The sequence below is a fragment of the Entelurus aequoreus genome, linkage group LG06, assembly GCF_033978785.1.
Source record: "Entelurus aequoreus isolate RoL-2023_Sb linkage group LG06, RoL_Eaeq_v1.1, whole genome shotgun sequence".
NCBI lineage: Eukaryota > Metazoa > Chordata > Actinopteri > Syngnathiformes > Syngnathidae > Entelurus > Entelurus aequoreus.
In genome coordinates this window covers 85458908-85480750 of record NC_084736.1, presented here as the reverse complement: position 1 = coordinate 85480750, position 21843 = coordinate 85458908, and the positions used below count along the sequence as shown (strand labels likewise).

At 39.5% G+C, this 21843-nt stretch overlaps 2 protein-coding genes across 7 annotated transcripts; both read right to left on the bottom strand.

Moving 5' to 3' along the window:
* Positions 1-2476: 2476 nt before the first annotated feature.
* Positions 2477-4709, bottom strand: LOC133652702 (progonadoliberin-1-like). Of its 4 annotated transcripts, none has more exons than XM_062051724.1 (4): positions 3901-4709; positions 3668-3811; positions 3508-3606; positions 2477-3420 (listed from the first exon to the last, which is right to left on the bottom strand). In XM_062051724.1, the coding sequence occupies exons 2-4, from the start codon at positions 3797-3799 to the stop codon at positions 3370-3372; spliced, it is 282 nt and encodes a 93-aa protein (XP_061907708.1). In that variant the 5' UTR covers positions 3800-3811; positions 3901-4709; the 3' UTR covers positions 2477-3369. The 4 variants fall into 4 exon arrangements, with proteins under 4 accessions (XP_061907708.1, XP_061907709.1, XP_061907706.1 ...); XM_062051725.1 differs by having other exon boundaries at positions 3668-3806; XM_062051722.1 differs by having other exon boundaries at positions 3870-3907.
* A 667-nt stretch (positions 4710-5376) lies between these two features.
* kctd9a (potassium channel tetramerization domain containing 9a) lies at positions 5377-21705 on the bottom strand. Of its 3 annotated transcripts, none has more exons than XM_062051718.1 (12): positions 21488-21705; positions 20089-20210; positions 19959-20002; positions 19794-19890; positions 19646-19704; positions 18541-18669; positions 13988-14235; positions 9167-9316; positions 8870-8975; positions 8664-8797; positions 6486-6616; positions 5377-6124 (listed from the first exon to the last, which is right to left on the bottom strand). In XM_062051718.1, exons 1-11 carry the CDS (start codon positions 21533-21535, stop codon positions 6500-6502), a joined length of 1254 nt encoding a protein of 417 aa, XP_061907702.1. In that variant the 5' UTR covers positions 21536-21705; the 3' UTR covers positions 5377-6124; positions 6486-6499. The 3 variants fall into 3 exon arrangements, with proteins under 3 accessions (XP_061907702.1, XP_061907701.1, XP_061907703.1); XM_062051719.1 differs by having other exon boundaries at positions 5379-6616; positions 13988-14083; positions 14168-14235; positions 21488-21701; XM_062051717.1 differs by having other exon boundaries at positions 5378-6616; positions 21488-21704.
* Positions 21706-21843: the final 138 nt, after the last annotated feature.

Here is a 21843-nt window from a genome sequence, read left to right as displayed (position 1 = left end):
CATGTGCAAACACTTATGAAATGCTGAAAGAGCATGTGCAAACACTTATGAAATGCTGAGAGAGCATGTGCAAACACTTGTGAAATGCTGAAAGAGCATGTGCAAACACTTATGAAATGCTGAAAGAGCATGTGCAAACACTTATGAAATGCTGAAAGAGCATGTGCAAACACTTATGAAATGCTGAAAGAGCATGTGCAAACACTTGTGGAATGCTGAAAGAGCATGTGCAAACACTTATGAAATGCTGAAAGAGCATGTGCAAACACTTATGAAATGCTGAAAGAGCATGTGTAAACACTTATGAAATGCTGAAAGAGCATGTGCAAACACTTGTGAAATGCTGAAAGAGCATGTGCAAACACTTGTGAAATGCTGAAAGAGCATGTGCAAACACTTATGAAATGCTGAAAGAGCATGTGCAAACACTTGTGAAATGCTGAAAGAGCATGTGCAAACACTTATGAAATGCTGAAAGAGCATGTGCAAACACTTATGAAATGCTGAAAGAGCATGTGCAAACACTTGTGAAATGCTGAAAGAGCATGTGCAAACACTTATGAAATGCTGAAAGAGCATGTGCAAACACTTATGAAATGCTGAAAGAGCATGTGCAAACACTTGTGAAATGCTGAAAGAGCATGTGCAAACACTTGTGAAATGCTAAAAGAGCATGTGCAAACACTTGTGAAATGCTGAAAGAGCATGTGCAAACACTTGTGAAATGCTGAAAGAGCATGTGCAAACACTTCTGGTGTCCATGGAAGAGGAGATGGAAAAGTAGGGAATGTCTTTTTTTGCTCATATTGTTAACCATATCAATTGAAAGTAAGGTAATCATGAAGCAGGCGACAAAAACATACATTGAAGTGATCATTGTTACACATCTTTATCCACACGGTGAGCTGGGCTCCAGTTCCATAGATGACGTAACACCAAGAGGGGCGGCACATCCGGTCTGCCACTCCAAGTACAGTTAGTTATTAACTTACGCAAAACTCATTAAGTATATGGGAAATGACTACCGCATTCATTTTCATGAGTAGGAAAAGACATAAATGTCAGTTATCTGGATGCTGTGGCTCCTTTAAATCATTTTCTGTCCGCTGCTTATTAACAGCACTGATAAAGACATGGAACTTTCCACTGAAGATAAGCACATTTTCTCCAGAAGTGCAAGCTGTATATCATGTGTCAGTAAATAATACCATAGCCTCACGGTGTCGAATAATATTTGTGTTGGTTATTGATGTATGAACAAGCATTATTAGAAACCAGATAAGCTGGTATAACACAATCAATTAAACATGGTGGGTGGACACAACAGTGAGAGCAGCAAATAATTATTGCCTTGTAAATCAAACAAAGCAATAACTTTATTTAATTAAAAAATAAATACAAAAAAATATTTTTATAGGTACAACAAAGAGCAATAAAAAATATCTTGAAGGTGTCATTTATTTATTCAAACCCCATTTAATGAAATGATGAGTGGGTTTATTATTGTGGGCGTATGTGAATATAATGACATATGATATGTCTTCTGTTAATATACGTATTACTGCCAAGTATCAGGTGATACGTATTGTATTGATGATTGACAATCACATTATCTGAGTGATGATAAAAACTTTTGCTTCTTCCCGCTCCTTTTCGGACACACACCAAGTTTCTTTTTTTTAATTGCGGATGAAAATATTGTTTTAAAGATAGAATTGTTTCAATTATGTAGCCGGTTTGTTGTGTTCAAGAAACTTTATGCAGGATCGTCTAGATCGGGGGTCGGCAACCCGCGGCTCTAGAGCCGCATGCGGCTCTTTAGCGCCGCCCTAGTGGCTCTCTGGAGATTTTTCAAAAATGTATGAAGAATGGAAAAAGATGAGGGGAAAAAATGTATTTTTTTGTTTTAGTATGGTTTCTGTAGGAGGACAAACATGACACAAACCTCCCTAATTGTTATAAATCACACTGTTTATATTAAACATGCTTCACTCATTCGAGTATTTGGCGAGCGCCGTTTTTTCCTACTTATTTTGGCGGTCCTTGAACTCACCGTATAGTTTGTTTACATGTATAAATTTCTCCGACTTTCTAGGACGTGTCTTATGCCACTTTTTCTGTCTCATTTTGTCCACCACACTTTTAACGTCGTGCGTGAGTGCACAAAGGTGAGTTTTGTTGATGTTATTGACTTGTGTGGAGTGCTAATCAAACATATTTGGTCACTGCGTGACTGCAAGCTAATCGATGCTAACATGCTATTTAGGCTAGCTATATGTACATATTGCATCATTATGCCTCATTTGTAGCTATATTTGAGGTCATTTAGTTTCCTTTAAGTCCTCTTAATTACATTTATATCTCATGACACATGTAATATGGCTTTTAATTTTTTGCGGCTCCAGACAGATTTTTTTTTGTATTTTTGGTCCAATATGGCTCTTTCAACATTTTGGGTTGCCGACCCCTGGTCTAGATGGCAAGTGAAAGACAAAGGAGTCATTTCAAGTGGTTTTCTACCGCCATCTAGTGGTTAGTTACAAAATAATTACTTATGCATATGATTTCATTCTTAATGTATCAAATACGGTGCCTCGCTGTGTAGTTTTTCCCAACAAATATTTGATAATGTTTGGTTAAAACCCACACGGAAAAGAGGTCTGCAAGATGGAGAATTAAAGAGCAGTAAATGGGGCTTTTCCTATTCAAAAATGATAAATGTAAGGATGAATGCCTTGTAAAAGAAGGGATGCTGAGAATAAAAGCTCTTACTTGCCAGCATGTGAGAAGGAGTGGGTGGGGTTGAGGTGGAGGGAGATGGATGGGGAAAGGTCTTACATCTGCCATCAAAGAAAGATCAAATGATTAATAAAGCACAACATCAAACTGGGGGCAGAAATGTTCAAAAAGAAAATAAAAGATGGACGGAGAGGCGAGGATGCACACTAAGAAGTGGAAGAACAAACGCAGATGGGATTAGAATGGAGATAAACAGCGAGGAGAGTGAAGCGATGGAGAGATTAAGGAAGGAAATCAGACAAGATGAATGAAAGTGAGGCTCGGAAGACAAATTAAGGAAGATAAATTGAAGGTGGGAGCGGATCAATATCTGAAAGGTAGGAATGAAGAGTTTATTTGTCCACAAGCAGGAAAGTACATGCCTTCTTCTCTCAGCCCCACTGACTTAATAAAGATATTGACGTTTAAGATACATGCTTTCAGAGCCAAACACAAAACACCAGTGTGAAGTCAATGTGTAAACCTTTGCTTCCCAGACTGTACTGACAAAAAAGACAATCTGCATTGTAAATAAAACAAAACTAACACGTATCCGCACATGCCAGTAAGACTGTTTCATGTGCAATTCAATCAAATGATCTTAAAAGTCCTGCGTTCAGTTTTCCTGTCAGCCACATCTCCCTGAAAAGTAAGAAAGGCACGCTGGCATCAAACATCTTTTACAAAGTGTTTGTTGACATTATTTAACAAAACAGCACATCAACTCACATGAAGTCCTTTCAGCCGGCAAATTGTGGCTAAAGCTGACAAAGCTCCACAAGCCAAAACTCTGCAAGGCTTGTCCAGCTGCAGGAAGCCATTAGGCACCTTTAGAGGAAACAAACATATTGATCAGACATGGAGGGTTACAAAAATAGGAGCATCTTACATTGATGTGCTGGTCCAAACAGTCGTCCAGTCCTCGCTTTCCTCCTGGGCTCAGTCCATAAGACCAGTGCTGACTGTGGCTCTGTGGTAGCACAAGCAGCAGCCACAGGACTAGGACCGGACAGGGTTTCATGGCGACTCTGTGCTAGTACATATGATATTAGACCTCATAATCACACACTCTCAAATACAACCATGCTTACCTGACTTGAAGGGTGGCTGCTTTCTGCTTACCTTGGTGAACCTGGAGTATTTTCCAAAGGCTTTCTTCCCTGTTATAGCCCATCATTTCACTGCAGGGGCTCACAAAGTGGGATTAAGCACCATTATCAGTGACCTTCGGAGCAGGTAAAAGGATTATCGTGGTGGTAAACACAAACATTGAAGAAATAGGAACTCTAGAAGCTCTTGTATGTCTACAGAATATCAAACAGTCCCTGTTATTTTCCACTGTTTCTATGTACAAACTCACAATAATGGGAGTTTCTGAGGGGACTTTAATGTCATTTTGCCATTGAATTTGTTCTCATTTGCATGTTTGGCCATGATGCATGGAAAGCAAAACAATATGTATACAAACCATCTTTCTTTTTGTGTTTTCTAATCAACATGAAGTCTCCTACATGCTCCACGTTGACACGCTTTCATTTTAATCTCCAAAATTGTCTAATAACGACAGAAAAAATTCGCTGGACTTGTTCCTGGTGGCTTTTCTGAAAAACTGAATCTAGAGGGGTCTGAAAAGCCGCTAAATTGACAAGACATTCCCTGGCAGGCTGTGTTGAAGCAGTTATGACGCCACCTACTGGACAGAGTTACAACGACAAGCCACATTGACACCTGTCCCATAATAATGGCTTTGTGTTCATGACAAAAGGAATTTGTGGCCTTTTGAATTTATCCGTGGAAGGCAATCACAAATGAACACATTAGTGCTGTCAAATCATAGCTTTTTAAAAAAAAATTAGATTAATCACACGTCTGCATTTTGATTAATCATGATTAGGTTATTACTCGCTTGCATAATTTAAATATACTTAAAAAATAGCCCAATATTTGGACACAAATACAGTTTCATTGTCACAATGTGATCAAGGAACATGTCAACATTTATTTGCTCAACATTTGGTGACGGTTTTAGCTAACATCCCATCTTATGTGGGCTCTGTACGCGGATGTCGTTGTGGCTCGTGCAGCCCTTTCACTTTTTTTGATTGATTGAGACTTTTATTAGTAGGTTGCACAGTGAAGTACATATTCCGTACAATTGACCACTAAATGGTAACACCCCAGTAAGTTTTTCAACTTGTTTAAGTCGGGGTCCACTTAAATTGATTCATGATACAGATATATACTATTATCATAATACAGTCATCACACAAGATAATCATCATCAGAGTATATACATTGAATTATTTACATTATTTACAATCTGGGGTGTGGGACGTGGAGGGGAGGGGGGGTTAGGCTTGGTTGGCACTTGTGATTTAGGGCTATATAAATAAACATTAATTGATTGATTGATCTTGGTATGCATTGACCTGATCAATGACCGTATAAAAACCTGCACCACCTTTCTGGTAACCACCCGTGGTTAAGGTCAAAATAAATTGTGATTAATCTCTATATACACATGATTAATGTGATATTGTTGAGTTAACTCGTTATTTTTGACAGTCCTAAAGTAAATGTATGAGAAACACAGATAACAAGGCCTCTCTTCTTCAATGGAGTTTATTTATAACAGTCAAATAATGGAAAAGTATTTCCACAGTGGAGTGCAATAACCATTGACACAAAGTACCACAACCCCGATCCTGAACATAAAACAACAACCACCTTTACTCTATACACAAAGTTTTCAAATAAATAGAATCACTTCCATGGATTGTCTCACTCATGGTGAGAAACACAAAGTGTCACAGGCCGACTACCTTCTGTTAAACGGAGTAAAAAGTCTTGCATCAGCGCTGAGCTCAAAGACAAGTACACTCATGCAAACATACACGGTCCAGGACCAGGACCAGGACAACTTCTTCTTATTTACAGTTTTTTGGGGGGTTGGAAGCACTGGATTGAATATACACAAGATTACATCATTTACATTTTTTTGGTGAAAATATATTTGTGCAAATAGATTGAAAGCATGTACATAGAGCACTACCCATTAGAATAATAGCAAAGGTGAATGTGACAACATGAATTAGTGTGTTGAACTGAAGTTGAGATATGGCCTACATACAACAGTGAATACATGCAAAATGGGTCACTGACATGAAAAAGGAGGTAGATCCACAGAGCGCACAAACACCAATAAGCTTTTGAGTGTAGGAAAAGTATTGCATACCCGAGCGGTGTTGACGTCTACGCCAGTCGCATAGTTTCTCAGCTCTTTCAGCCTTTAGATTGTGTTATCCTGTGGCTTTGGCTTGCGTTTATAGTGCAGTGCAGCAGGCTACTTGAAGACAAAAGCACAGCATTGGTGGACTGCCTCAGCAAAAGCAGCATTCAGAGACTGCAACCACAGTCTGCTTTCAACGCCGTTTTCAAGTAACATACATATGAAACAATACGTGATTGTAGTCACGGGATACAACCCAGACACTTGTACATTTTGGTTTGTGATATACATATTTCAACAACAGTCACTGAAATACATCCAAAAGACAACCCTGGATAAATAGTGTAAGAGATTTAAAGCCAACATGTTATTGGTGGAATGCCAGGGAAGTGAAGGGCATACAATTCAATGACCTGTGCTAAAAGCAGGCAGAAGGAGCTTGACATTGAGGGAAGAGAGAAGAGCCAACTGGACCTACATGAGGGTGAGGAGTTATCTGACACTCTGCGACATGTGCAGCGGCGTCAGCATCTCTTCAAAGATGGCTCCTTTAACATTGGACCCTCTCAGGTTAGCTTCTTGTAGATCACAGCCGGATAGGTCGCAATTCTGCAGACCAAAAACACACGCACACCATAAGGATAAAATACAGTTGGAAGTAGGGCTGGGAGATATGGCCTTTTATTTATATGTGGATATGTTTAGTCCATGTCACCATACACCATATATATGTGGATATGTTTAGTCCATGTCACCATACACCATATATATGTGGATATGTTTAGTCCATGTCACCATACACCATATATATGTGGATATGTTTAGTCCATGTCACCATACACCATATATATGTGGATATGTTTAGTCCATGTCACCATACACCATATATATGTGGATATGTTTAGTCCATGTCACCATACACCATATATATGTGGATATGTTTAGTCCATGTCACCATACACCATATATATGTGGATATGTTTAGTCCATGTCACGATACACCATATATATGTGGATATGTTTAGTCCATGTCACCATACACCATATATATGTGGATATGTTTAGTCCATGTCACGATACACCATATATATGTGGATATTTTGCCTTAGCCTTGAATGAACACTTGATGCATATAATCACAGCAGTTTGATAGAAATAGAAATAGAACTTTTGGCAAAAATAGCGGACAATTCTGCAAATTTCATGATGATTCTATGTGTCTACATTAAAACATTCTTCTTCATACTGCATTAATATATGCTACATTTAAACTTTCATGCAGAGAGGGAAACCACAACTAAATCAATTTATCAAAAGTGTATTTATGAAACAGTTATTAAGCAGTGGCACAAACATTCATGTCATTTCCAAACAGAAAGTGCAAGATTGTCAGAGACATTTTAAAACAAGCTATTAGTGCACTTTTGTGCATGATGTCACTAAGATGACTTATCAAAACAACACTAAATTAAAGTGCACTTTTTGTACAGAACGCCACTACAATAGTTTAAAACAAATAAAGTGCATGATGTCACACAAGATATTTCAATAAGTGTCACATAAAAATGAGCTGCATAATAGGACATCAAATAGTGTATGTCCTTCACTATGTGGTAGGTTCCTGCGGACGTTATCTCCTTCTGTTGTTGACTATTTGTTTCGCTGATGTGTTGGACTTTCACAATATTATGTCAGACCCACTCGACACCGAGGATGTCGTTGTGGCTTGTACAGCCCTTTGAGACACTTGTGATTTAGGGCTATATAAATAAACATTGATTGATTGATTGATTGATATGGTGTTGATGTGGAAATGGAAGACGCCAGGCTCAATTGGGTCAGTGCTGGTGGCTTGGGAATTTTGTGGGTGTGGCACCGAACGGAGATGTTGACATGCGGAGTTTCAAGCACTCTTCATTCTCTAGCGGGTGACTTTTCAAATGATGCCACAAATTAGTAGTGATGCTACTTTTTGTAGCAACGCTTTTGCCGCATACTTGACATATTACGGTTGTCTGTTCAACATCTTCCCGCTTGAAGCCAAACTACCGCCAGACGATGTGCTCCTGTTGTTTTTCTTGGGAAGTAATTCTTTCTTCATTTGTTACCAGATTCGCACCTTCTCTCTCTCGTATTACCACTCGCACCACTCCGCTCGCATCACAGCTAACTTTACCCATGCCGCTACCTCTCTGCTCCGCTAAATATTTATTAAGCTTTGTGATGAACACATACTTTCATTTCATTTGACAAGGTTGTTGACCTGTTAAACTGTAAGTAGGTTAGATATAATTATTAAAACAATTAAAATCCAGAGTAAGATGATAAATTCAGTGTTATCATTTGAGTGGGACCCTATGTGGTGGAAAAAAAGGTTAAGAACCTTTGTTGAAGAACACTGTAAAGGCGGAATAAATGGGTTATACTTGTGTAGCGCTTTTCTACCTTTGAGGTACTCAAAGTGCTTTGACAATAGGTTGAATCCCCTTTACCTGTGTTTAGCTGCCCCTTGCTAGAGTTTTTGTACAATTTAGAATGCACCAAAAAAAACGGTGTGTTTGTGTCTAACAGGGATTGAGAATGATAGGCAACATTTTATTGTTTTTAAAGTGCCGTTCCCCTTAACTGCTAATCCCTTGTCATGGTATCAGTTTACCTCGAGATCAGTCCCAGCTAAAGTGGCGCCCCGCAGGTTGCAGTTCTTCAGTTTGGCATTTTTCAGAGTGGCCACCCGCAGGTTGATGCCGGTCATCTGACTTCCTTCCATGTCGACTCCTTTCAGGTTGGCACCTGTTTGCAATAACATGAGCTTCAAACAAGGCCTCAAAACAGCTGATGTGGTAAAGATGGCTGATAGATTACCTTCTAAATTGGCCTTCAGCCCAGAAGGATCTTCAAAGTTGCATCCTTTAAGAGAAGCTCCTTCGGCATTGGAGCAGAGCATCTTCACACCTTGTAAGTTAGCACCCTAGGAGACAGAAAACATCAAGAATATTGGACATCGTTTATGGAATATACAGCTCCTACTCTATGCATGCTTGTTCTGTTCTTAATTGAGTCAGCGTGGGACCAAATCCAAAGCATTTCAAATCAGATTTCAAAGGACACAATGGATGTCGGGGTATGATCACCATATTGGGAAATCATTTTTAGACTCACGTCCAAGTTGGCTCCGGATAGATCAGCTCGCTCCAGATTGGAACAGCACAGATTGGCGTGTGTCAGATTGCAGCGACTGAGATTAGCCATCTTGAAATTGATGTAGCGCAAATCGAGCCGAGACAGATCAGCGCCACTGAAGTTAAGGCCCTAAAATAGTACAGAAAAATGTCGTACACAAACATCTCGTGAATGAAAGAATTCAACTTAAAAGAGCAAATACAATAACTTTAGTCGGCGACAATTGAATTGTTTCATCGTTCAGTGTTTACCACAGCAGTGCAATCTATTGGTGATGATGTCATAAAACTAATATGCGTGATTGGTCATGACGCATGCGCATGTCATTTGTATGGGTGCTGTGGATGATAAAAAGTGAGCAAAACAACATGAAAAGCCAAACCAATGTGTGCGGAAATACAAATCAACTTTCTTCTGTCGCTTCTTTCTGTGTTTGTGTTTAGAAGCAGGATTACATTCACATTTCTTTAACATACTGTATCTTCATCATGTATTGATGTTTCCAAAAAATCTAATCACATTTCTGGGAGTAATACCAGATGAGAAAATGAGCTGGATATATCATTTAAAACATATACAACATACGGTGGCAAGAAACATTTCCATAATGAATAAAGCAAAATATGTTGTTGACCAAAAATCCCTTCATATTCTCTACTGCTCGCATATCTCAATTACCCTCCAGGCACAATCTCCTCATCTCTGATCCCCTGGCCATCACCATGGACATCCATATTCCTCTTCCCATCTCCAAAGCTAAATGGTAAAACCTTTTTGGAATATCAAATCCATCTCTTTATCTGCCTTCTCTACCCAACTCAATTCTATTCTATTCTATCCGCCTCTTCTCCTCCCGAGTCTAACAACCCATCAGATCTCATCATTTATTTACTATAAGCAAACACTGTCCACCTGCCTTGACATCCTGGCTCCCTTAAACTCCAAAAGTGTCTGCTTCACTCACTCTGGCCCCTAGTCCACTACTGAGCTGTGGAAAATGAAAATCCACAGAAGACAACTTGAAAGACTCTACCGGAAAACTCACCTCACCGTAAGCAAGGATATACAGACTTCATCCAACAATACAAAACTGCCCTCAACACTGCTCGGTCCCCTTGCTATTCCAATCTCGTCCATTCTAACTCCTCCAATCCGCAGACTCTGTTCAATACAATAAACCATCTCCTCAAATCCATCGACAACTCTGCGTCGTCCTTTACCACTGAAAAATGCAATTCATTACTGTCATTCTTTCAATCCAAAATCAAAACCATCTATGGCACCTTGACCCCCACTATCATCCTGAACCATGTACCACCTGTTCCACTCCTCAACTCTCAGCCTCTAACACATTTCCTACCAATGACCCAATCTGATAGAGTTGATCTTCTAAATAAATCCAAAAACTCCACTTGTGTCCTTGATCCTCCCCTGACATCACTTGTAAAAGGTTGTTTATCGTCCATCACCCCACTTATTACTGATATCATCAACTCTGCCTTAGTCACACTCATCCTAAAAAAACCTGGACTTGACCCTGAAACCAATAAAAACTTCCAGCCCATCTTCAACCTCCCTTTTCTGTCAAAAATATTGGAACGTGCAGCCGCAGAAGAAATAACCCACCTCAACATCAATAATCTCCTTGATCCATTTCAATCTGGTTTCCGTTCCCACCACAGCACTGAAACTGCCCTCATCAAAGTCACAAATGACCTCCTCCTCGCATCGGACTCAGGCCACCTCAATCTCCTCATTCTTTTGGATCTCACCGCAGCTTTCAACACCATAAATCATTACACCCTTCTCTCCCGTCTGGAAACTTCTCTCAACACCACCAGCACTGTGCTCCCCTGGATTAAATCATACCTGCCTGACAGACAGCAATTCATGTCCATCAATAACTGCAAATCAGCCATCTGTCCCAAGGTGTCCCCCAAGGTTTGGTACTTGGCCCTCTCCTCTTCACCCAGTACATACTCCCACTTGGACAAAGAATACACCAACACGGCCTCAACTATCATTGCTATGATGACGACATTCAGATCTACATTTCAACGCGGTCTATCACCCCTGCCACAAGCACCACCCTCACCAACTGCCTCAATGACATAAACATCTGGATGATGAATAAACTTTCTCAAACTCAACTACAGCAAAACAGATCTCAAAATGATTGGTCCAAAATATCTCACCAATTCTGTCAAAGATTTCAACATATCCATAAACAACCTCACCCTGTTTCCCTCCATGCACATCCGGCACTTTGGTCTCATCTTGGACAATACCATTCCATTTGAAGATCATGTCAAACACATCACTAAAACAGCCTACATCCACCTCAGGAAAATTGCCCGTCTCAGACCACTCTTCTCCTTCTCTACTGATGAAACACTTATTCATGCTTTCATCACCTCCAGACTTGATTACTGCAACAGCATCCTTTAGACTTAGACTTAGACAAACTTTAATGATCCACAAGGGAAATTGTTCAACACACTTTATGGTTCATTTTCCACAACTTGGCTGCACGTCTCCTCACTCGCTCCCGTCGCTATGACCACATAGATAGTACTTTATTGATCACATCACTCCTGTCCTACCAACTACCTATCCCGCAGCACATCCAGTTCAAAATCCTTCTCCTGGCCCATGAAGCCCTCCACAACATGGCCCCAGTCCACCTCTCTGACTTCCTCAACCCTCATATTCCTGTTAGAAACCTGTGTTCCACCAACAATCCCCTCCTCATAGAACCCAAGCCTTTTGAAAACTGCTTTAAGAAACATCTCATAACACAAAGTTCTTTTTTATTTTGCCCATTTTTATGTTGATTTTCACTGGTTGTTTTATTATTATACTGTATTTGCCTTGTATGATTATCATCATGTTTTATTTTCATTATTGTGTAAGCGTCTGAGTGCTTTTTAAATGCTGTATATAAATAAAATGAATTATTATTATTATTGTGTTGAAATATGGGGAAATAACTACAAAGGGTACACTTCATTCATTAACCGTGTTACAAAAAATGTCAGTTACAATAATACATCATGTTGGATATAGAGAACACACAAACCTTTAAATTCAATGATTTGGTGCATTTGCAAACAGCTAAAATGATGCACAAAGCAAACTATAACCTGCTATTTCAGAATGTATAATTGTTCTCAACAAAAGAGAAGTATAATCTTGGAAAAAAAATGAACTCAACATTTGCATGCACTTACAACACTTAAGACGTTTAGCATATCAGTATGTGGAATTAAACTATGGAATGGGTTAAGCAAAGAAGTTCAACAATGTACTAATATGATCCAGTCTAAAAGGCTATTCAAACTACATACAGGGTGATTACAAATTAATACGCCAAAATCATCACACATATATTCAGTTCTAAAGCATTGTAATGACCTGAATAGATGGTCATTTTATACAGGAGTTATCCAGGTTTTATTTTGTAATGACCTGAATCAATGGTCATTTGATACAGGAGTTATCCAGGTTTTATTTTGTAATGACCTGAATCAATGGTCATTTGATACAGGAGTTATCCAGGTTTTATTTTGTAATGACCTGAATCAATGGTCATTTGATACAGGAGTTATCAAAGTTTTATTTTGTAATGACCTGAATCACTGGTCTTTTGATACATGAGTTATCCAGGTTTTATTGTGTTACAATTTCACCATTGTGGTCATGTAATCCTTTCGGCGCCGTTCAATTGTAGGAAGACCACGTTTATTTACCCTCAAAATAGCGACTCCTTAAGAAATCCTGCGGCGTGTTTGGGAGGAATTGTCATATCGCTGCCAGTGGTGGCCATATTGAGCACTTGTAAAGCATGAAATAAATACTCAAAGTTATGTACAACACATGTGTTCAAGCTAGGTTTTCTATTGTTTTTCCTTTTTGAAATATCGAGTGATAATTTTGCCGTATTCTTTATGAATCACCCTGGTACACTATTATCATTATCTCATTAAGTGAATCATAACTGTCTTAACTATTTATTACCAGAAATCCTTGATGTACACTACTGTTCAAAAGTTTGGGGTCACATGTAAATGTCCTTATTTTTGAAGGAAAAGCACTGTACTTTTCAATGAAGATAACTTTAAACTAGTCTTAACTTTACAGAAATACACTCTATACATTGCTAATGTGCTAAATGACTATTCTAGCTGCAAATGTCTGCTTTTTGGTGCAATATCTACATAGGTGTATAGAGGCCCATTTCCAGCAACTATCACTCCAGTGTTCTAATGGTACAATGTGTTTGCTCATTGGCTCAGAAGGCTAATTGATGATTAGAAAACCCTTGTGCAATCATGTTCACACATCTGAAAACACTTTAGCTCCTTACAGAAGCTACAAAACTGACCTTCCTTTGAGCAGATTGACTTTCTGGAGCATCACATTTGTGGGGTCAATTAAACGCTCAAAATGGCCAGAAAAAGAGAACTTTCATCTGAAACTCGACAGTCTATTCTTGTTCTTAGAAATGAAGGCTATTCCACTAAATTGTTTGGGTGACCCCAAACTTTTGAACAGTAGTGTACATGAGAACAAGCAGTTAATATGTTTGTTAGTAATTGCTATGAAGTGGAAAAGGGGTAAGATTAAATCAACTTTGCCTTCCTACTCCTATTCAGGCATGTGGTAATGACAAAATGAAAATATGGGACATACCATATTAAAATTGTATACATGTTCCAAATTAACTTCAACCAAAGATCAGAGCTATGTGACAATGCCAAAATGAAGTAGGAAGACAATTACTGTTTTAATTTGCATTACCTGGCAACGAAGCTCAGACTTGGTGGGTGTTGCCAAAAGAAAACGAACAAACTCCTTGCGGAAAATTGGAGAGTGGTCTTCAGGCGGCTGAGAGTTCTGGTATGAAATAGTGGATATGACAAGTAAGCACACTCCAAAGGGATAACAGGATATTTGCTGTAAACCTGAATTAATGCTTACCTTCACGACCACTTCCAACTGATCAGCAAGCTGCTCAATTCCAAAGAACCGAGCCTCCTCAAGAACACCTGGAAAACAGTTTTTACCACATCGAAACATTGGACTACATAAGAGAGCACTTTATCAGTTGGCTGAAATAAAGGTTCCAGGAGACAGTTGTAGCCGTATAAATAAAAATGACTATACAGTTTGAAAATGTACACGTCCATCTTCTCTATGAATGTACAGTGCACCCGTCCACATTTTATTATGTTACAGCCTTGTTCCAAAATGGAATAATTCATGTTTGTCTTCAGAATTCTACAGATAATACCCCGTAAAGACAATGTGAAAGTTTGTACATTCTTTTTTGCAAATGTATTACAAATAAAAAGATTAAAAATCACATGTACATAAGTATTCACAACCTTTGCTCAATACTTTGTTGATGCTCCTCTAGCAGCAATTACAGCCTCAAGTCCTTTTGAATACCATGCCACAAGCTTGGCACACCTATCTTCTACCACCTTCTACCATCCTAGTCACGTCCGTTGTGTCCTTGAGCAAGACACTTCACCCTTGCTCCTGATGGGTCCTGGTTAGCGCCTTGCATGGCAGCTCCCGCCATCAGTGTGTGAATGTGTGTGTGAATGGGTGAATGTGGAAATAGTGTCAAAGCGCTTTGAGTTCCTTAAAAAAAGGTAGAAAAGCGCTATACAAGTAGAAGCCATTTATCTTTGGGCATGTTGGCCAATTCCTCTTTGCAGCACCCCTCAAGCTCCATCCAGTTAGATGCTTTTCATCCAGGATGTCTCTGTACATTGCTGCATTCATCTTTCCCTCTATCCTGACTTGTCTTCCAGTTATTTTTCATCCAGGATGTCTCTGTACATTGCTGCATTCATCTTTCCCTCTATCCTGACTTGTCTCCCAGTTAGTTTTCATCCAGGATGTCTCTGTACATTGCTGCATTCATCTTTCCCTCTATCCTGACTTGTCTCCCAGTTAGTTTTCATCCAGGATGTCTCTGTACATTGCTGCATTCATCTTTCTCTCTATCCTGACTTGTCTCCCAGTTAGTTTTCATACAGGATGTCTCTGTACATTGCTGCATTCATCTTTCCCTCTATCCTGACTTGTCTCCCAGTTAGTTTTCATCCAGGATGTCTCTGTACATTGCTGCATTCATCTTAGTCTAGTCAGAGAGGTGCCCAAAAACCCCATGGTCACTCTGTCAGAGCTACAGCATTCCTCTGTGGAGGGAGGAGACTTGAAGCTGCCGTAGGAGCCTCAACAAAGTATTGAGCAAATGCTGTGAATGCTTACGTGCATGCGATGTTTTTTTTTTTTTAAATATATCGTCATTATGGGGTATTGTTTGTTGAGTTTTGAGGACAAAATGAATTTATTCTATTTTGGAATAAAGGTGTGACATAAAATGTGGAAAAAGTGAAGCGCTGTGAATACTTTCCAGATGCACTGCATGTCAGGGTTTCTGCAGGTATCACTAAACCAAATGTCATGTTTTTAATGCCTTTTTAATGTAACTTAAAACACATTTGATGCCAATGTGCTACTGTAGATGGTTATCATATATCATGCCTAATCAACTAGCGGCCCGGGGGCCACACCCAGCCCGTCAAAGCTTTTCATTTGCCTGGCTGAACATCACCCAAATAGGCTTGATGAAACCATTCAAACCAGGGTTGATCATGTATGCAGTACTCCTGCCACCCAGCAGGGGGCAACAGCGAGGCATATGTGTCACTTTTTGATTGATTGAAACTTGTATTAGTAGATTGCACAGTACAGTACATATTCTGTACAATTGACCACTAAATGGTAACACCCCAATAAGTTTTTCCACTTGTTTAAGTCGGGGTCCACGTTAATCAATTCATGGTCACTCTGAAGCAGCAGTAGGGCGAGTAGAACAAGACTACACATTCACCCTAAAAAAATGTTGAATAAATAGCAAAAATCAGACTTAACAACGACTGGATAACAAAGTTCTGCGCCAGGCAAGGACTCCGGTCATTATTTTCTGGCGGACCTTTAAAGCGACGGACACATTGATCCAGACAAGAAGCAACAATGGTGTGTACACTTCATCACAAAACGTGATCAAACATTTGTAAGTAGATATTGTTTGTTAGTTTGTTTTGTGTTGAAATTGTTGACTTTGTGATGTCTTTTGTATTCATGGTCGTGTTACTTGTCTGAGTAAAGCTTGCAGCGCTAAATTTGACCAGTAGAGGGCGACGATGCTACACCTTAGGTTTTATTGCAATAAGTCACATACAGTGTGTGCAATATTTGGTGTGTATATGTGTACATTTGTAGTTTGTAGTTTATTGTGTGAATATATTAACAATAAACCTATTATATTTGTGTAAAATACACAATGGACATTATTTATGTAAAATACACAATGGACGTTATACTTTTGTTATGTTTATATTTTCAGTTTTACAATCCTAAATGAAGGAAGAAGTGTAAATAAATAAAATTGAGGAAGGAAAATAATTCAAAAGAAGGAACATCAATGTTCAACAAAACTTATGGAGCTTCTGTTTTTTCATCCTTTTAATGAGCTGCACACGCTGGAAAGGAGTAGCCAGGGCAGAATAATGAATTCATGCCGATGTGTTCACTTTGCATTTTAGCAAACGCAGTCTCAATGCAGAGGCACTTCCTGAAGAAACATCCACATTCCGAAGTTTGGCCCCCGAGCCCTTGGCCCTCTTCATTATGTAGTTGAATAGCCTTGTCATATATCGTCAAAAGCATACGATAGTCTGATGTGACAATGACAATATTGAGTAGTTGAAAAGTTGACATTAACTGTGGTCAAATGTAGCACTGACATAATCATAATATAAACAATGCAAGTAACCCTTTCAAACACAATACACATATTTTGATAGTACTGTAGTATTTCTCACCATTGTAATTAGAAGGTCAATAACATCAAAGTAAAACGGAATCTCAATCATTGATTGCAAAAATTACACTTAAATAAATATTGAACATCTTGATGTGCAGTTCTTCCCCAATTGGGAAAACTGGTATTGGGTAGTTTGTTTGGTTGTCAATGCCATGACGGCATCATTGCTAGTTCATACATGTTGATGAGCTCATGTTGCACATTTACTTTTAAAATGAAATGTTCTCACACAGGGAATATTTGGCTCTGTTATAATCTTTTTTTCCTCCCAACTTTTGTTACTTACCAAGTACCAGTATTCTTTGTTACTGGTTCCTAATTGGATCAGTTAAAATTCTGGACAAATCATATCGCTACTTTTTTAATCCACCTGACCGTCGTAATTATGACACGCGTGCTGTCACATTCTTTTAGATCCTACGTGTCAACACGGGCCTTGACTTACAATAGTAATACAAATAATAAAGCTAATAAAAAATACATTTTCACATCTTTGTCTTGTCTTAACTTTCTTGTTGCCTCTTTTTGCACTGCTCTCCAAATCTAAACAATGGAACTAATTCACTGGCCTCTCAATGAAATTGACAAGATCTCGGGTTGGGGGAACCTGCTTGTCTTGACCTGGACACATGACGGACTCTTGGGAGGAAGTGAAGTGAAGGAGTGCCGCGTGCCTGACCACCCTTTCAGTCGAGGACGTGAAGATATCTACCTATTCGGAATTACGACCACAGGACATCTGCTGATTGGAGTAAGCGTTGCTCTGGTTTGTCAACAAATTGGAAGTTGCTGGCAGCCTCCAAAGTACCCTAAAGCTGCCACAAATGATTGGAAGACGCTAACATCGGACCGCATGCCCTGCAGGATGAACTTGAGGACCAGTAATAGACAATTAAGAGTGAGAAGCAAATGTTATTTTTGCTCGCAAACAAAACATTCCAACTTGGATTGTTTCCCTGGCTTGGAGACTCTCCCGAAGGACAATGCAGCGAAGACACTACAAACTCCCTTCTTGTCTCTCATTGACACAGTGTGTGTGTAAGCCAGCGGTCCTGCCTGCTCATACCGAAACAAAGATTGTGGATAACTGACAAGAGGCTTCACTCACTTCAATTAATTCTACTGTCAAATACCATGCTCAGTTGCTGAGAGCGATGCACAGAGTGAGACCTCTTGTATCCAGTTTAAAAGCCAGAGATGAAGAAGATAAACACACACGCTGGCAGCAAAGTTATCAAGTTCAGTTTCAAATCTAATTAATTGACTTATATATTATTGACCCAGGCCTAAAATTGTATGACATTTTTTAATATCTTTGGACATGATACTTAATGCTTTTTAATGCCATTTAAGGTCTTAAATTTCGCAAAATCCATTTAATGACTTCTAAAGCTCTTTAATGACCCGCGGAAACCCTGATATGTTTTAATTTGAAAAATGTCCTTACCTCGTATATTCACGCCCTCATTGACGATAAGCTGACCATGTCTCAAGTAATTAAGAATAGGCTCAAAGTATTCAGGACTGCGGTCGATGAGGTAGGCTCCATGCTCATCTTGCTTGTTCCCCCACACATCTGGGGAAAAGTGACAAACATACAAGATAGAACCAATATAAAAAAGTACCCGCCTGGCTTTAAGGAGACCTAATATGCAAAACCAGTTGTTCTTACTTATTGGTACCTGTTTTTGTGTAATTGCACAAAAACCCACTGCACAAGTTTTGGGAATTAGGAGGATTGGCCTTAATATTTATAAACAATCTTGCTTTCCTTCATACGTCCTCCAAACAAGCCGTTTGGAATTGCCCAATTTGTGACATTCTTCCCAAGTGTGACGTCAGCGGATATCTCCATATATGGTAGAGATTTAAGCAAAGAGCGAGTCCACCATTGTAGTCTGACGTTGTAGTCAATAAGTTCCTTAATTTTCTCTATCCTCTCGTTGTGGGGCAGACTGGCTCATACATGCAAACGCATCCTCTGATGTTGGCATTTTTTTAACACAAATTAGCATATAGTTGTAACTTACTGATGTCAGTAGACTTCATATGGAAGCCCTAAAAACTACAACGTGGCTAACTGGGAGAAGACGCAGTCAAAGTGGAGGCACTTCATTAAGACCGCTCACAAAACGCTGCATCCTGCATTGGGGCGGCATGGCGTAGTGGGTAGAGCGGCCTTGCCAGAAACCTGAGGGTTGCAGGTTCGCTCCCCGCCTCTTACCATCCAAAAATCGCTGCCGTTGTGTCCTTGGGCAGGACACTTCACCCTTGCCCCCGGTGCCGCTCACACCGGAGAATGAATGATGAATGAATGAGTTGTAAAAATGAATGATGGGTTCTCACTTCTCTGTGAAGCGCTTTGAGTGTCTAGAAAAGCGCTATATAAATCTAATCCATTATTATTATCCTGCAAAGACGGTCGGAATACGGCTTGAATATGGTCTGTAAAACATAATCTATGCAACCTTTAAACCAAAGAACCACCATCACATGTCTTGTAGGCAACAGGGAGATGTTTTAAAAGAAGAAACAAATCGTGATATGCCTACCTTTCTCTCGAAACATGTGAGCAAGCATACTCTCTGGCTCTTTGCTGACCAACGTGCTCCTAAATGATACATTTGGATGAGACAAATACAACAAGATGTGCAAAACTAAGGTGTGTTAGCTATTTGAAGGAATTTGAGTACTACTTACCTTGTCGTGGTGAATAGACGGCCACCAATATTTAGGGTCAACCAGTCGGTGTGAGCGCCTTGCTGGTCAACTGACACTTTCACTTCATTCTGACAATCTGTGATCAACATGGGAACAATGAATCATGAAGTAGAAATCTTCAAGTAGCAGTCAAGCTGCACTCACCAATGAATGGATCACCTTCTGAGACATACAACACATCATCATCTCTATTAGAATGAGGTTGGACAGAGAGGCACACAAATGAAGAACAAGTAAATATGACATCTTAACCATGGTTTTGTTCGGTTCTTACCTAATAAGGGCAATGTCGTCTATGAGACCTCCCTTTCCATTATACAAACAGGAGGCTTTCATTCCCAATTTATTGCTGGCTACAGATAGTAGGTCAGACAAGACCCCATATACTGCTACAACCTGAGTGGAGAAAATATCATTTGTGGTTTGCAACACATTCTATAAAAGATGAGTAAGGTAGAAGAATGTGCAGCAGAGCAGATGACACCAGGCTTATAAGTACTTTTAAACTCAGTCGTAACAACAATTGCTATTTGTCCTTTGTTGATCTATAAAAGATGGGTAAGGTAGAAGAATGCAGGAGTGCAGATGTAGAAGAATGTGCAGATGTAGAAGAATGTGAAGGAGTGCAGATGTAGAAGAATGTGAAGGAGTGCAGATGTAGAAGAATGTGCAGGAGTGCAGATGTAGAAGAATGTGAAGGAGTGCAGATGTAGAAGAATGTGCAGATGTAGAAGAATGTGAAGGAGTGCAGATGTAGAAGAATGCAGGAGTGCAGATGTAGAACAATGTGCAGGAGTGCAGATGTAGAACAATGTGCAGGAGTGCAGATGTAGAAGAATGTGCAGATGTAGAAGAATGCAGGAGTGCAGATGTAGAACAATGTGCAGGAGTGCAGATGTAGAAGAATGTGCAGATGTAGAAGAATGCAGGAGTGCAGATGTAGAACAATGTGCAGGAGTGCAGATGTAGAAGAATGTGCAGATGTAGAAGAATGCAGGAGTGCAGATGTAGAACAATGTGCAGGAGTGCAGATGTAGAAGAATGTGCAGATGTAGAAGAATGTGCAGGAGTGCAGATGTAGAAGAATGTGCAGGAGTGCAGATGTAGAAGAATGTGAAGGAGTGCAGATGTAGAAGAATGTGAAGGAGTGCAGATGTAGAAGAATGTGAAGGAGTGCAGATGTAGAAGAATGTGAAGGAGTGCAGATGTAGAAGAATGTGAAGGAGTGCAGATGTAGAAGAATGTGCAGGAGTGCAGATGTAGAAGAATGTGAAGGAGTGCAGATGTAGAAGAATGTGAAGGAGTGCAGATGTAGAAGAATGTGAAGGAGTGCAGATGTAGAAGAATGTGAAGGAGTGCAGATGTAGAAGAATGTGAAGGAGTGCAGATGTAGAAGAATGTGCAGGAGTGCAGATGTAGAAGAATGTGAAGGAGTGCAGATGTAGAAGAATGTGCAGATGACAGCAGGCTTAGAAGTACTTTTAAACTCAGTCCTAACAGCAATTGCTTCAACAACAACACATTTCATAAAAGATGGAAAAGGTAGAAGAATGTGCATGTGTGCAGATGTAGAAGAATGTGCAGATGACAGCAGGCTTAGAAGTACTTTTAAACTCAGTCCTAACAGCAATTGCTTCAACAACAAACGTAATTGTGCGGACTTTTTAACATACCTTGCCATTTTTGGACGTGCCGTTCACAAATAACGTTACTCTTCTCATTATTGCTCTTTGGTTCCAGGTGAAGGTTTAATAGTTTTAATTTTGACAAAGACTATTTAATAGTTTTAATGTGGACAATGACGCAGGTTTAATAGTTTTAATGTGGACAATGACGCAGCTAGCAGCTAGCATGTGCTGCATTGAAGCTTGCTAGCTAGCGGGAGGACAGACCATAACACGAGAAGGGCGATGCCTTCACTTGTAATCGGAAATTATTTAAACATTATAATATAACTATCATATTCATCTGTTTTGGACATAAATATACATTAAAAATGTTTATTTTATGTAAATTTGTGTTTGATAAA

Coding starts and splice junctions, on each gene's coding strand:
- LOC133652702 (XM_062051724.1), bottom strand. CDS start 3,799: ATGAAACCCTGTCCGGTCCTAGTCCTGTGGCTGCTGCTTGTGCTACCA. Junction 3,607..3,667: donor GTTTGGACCAGCACATCAAT/GTAAGATGCTCC, acceptor TTTCCTCTAAAG/GTGCCTAATGGCTTCCTGCA. Junction 3,421..3,507: donor GCCGGCTGAAAGGACTTCAT/GTGAGTTGATGT, acceptor CTTACTTTTCAG/GGAGATGTGGCTGACAGGAA.
- kctd9a (XM_062051718.1), bottom strand. CDS start 21,535: ATGAGAAGAGTAACGTTATTTGTGAACGGCACGTCCAAAAATGGCAAG. Junction 20,211..21,487: donor GCACGTCCAAAAATGGCAAG/GTATGTTAAAAA, acceptor TTCTCCACTCAG/GTTGTAGCAGTATATGGGGT. Junction 14,236..18,540: donor TGAGGGCGTGAATATACGAG/GTAAGGACATTT, acceptor ACTGTTTTCCAG/GTGTTCTTGAGGAGGCTCGG.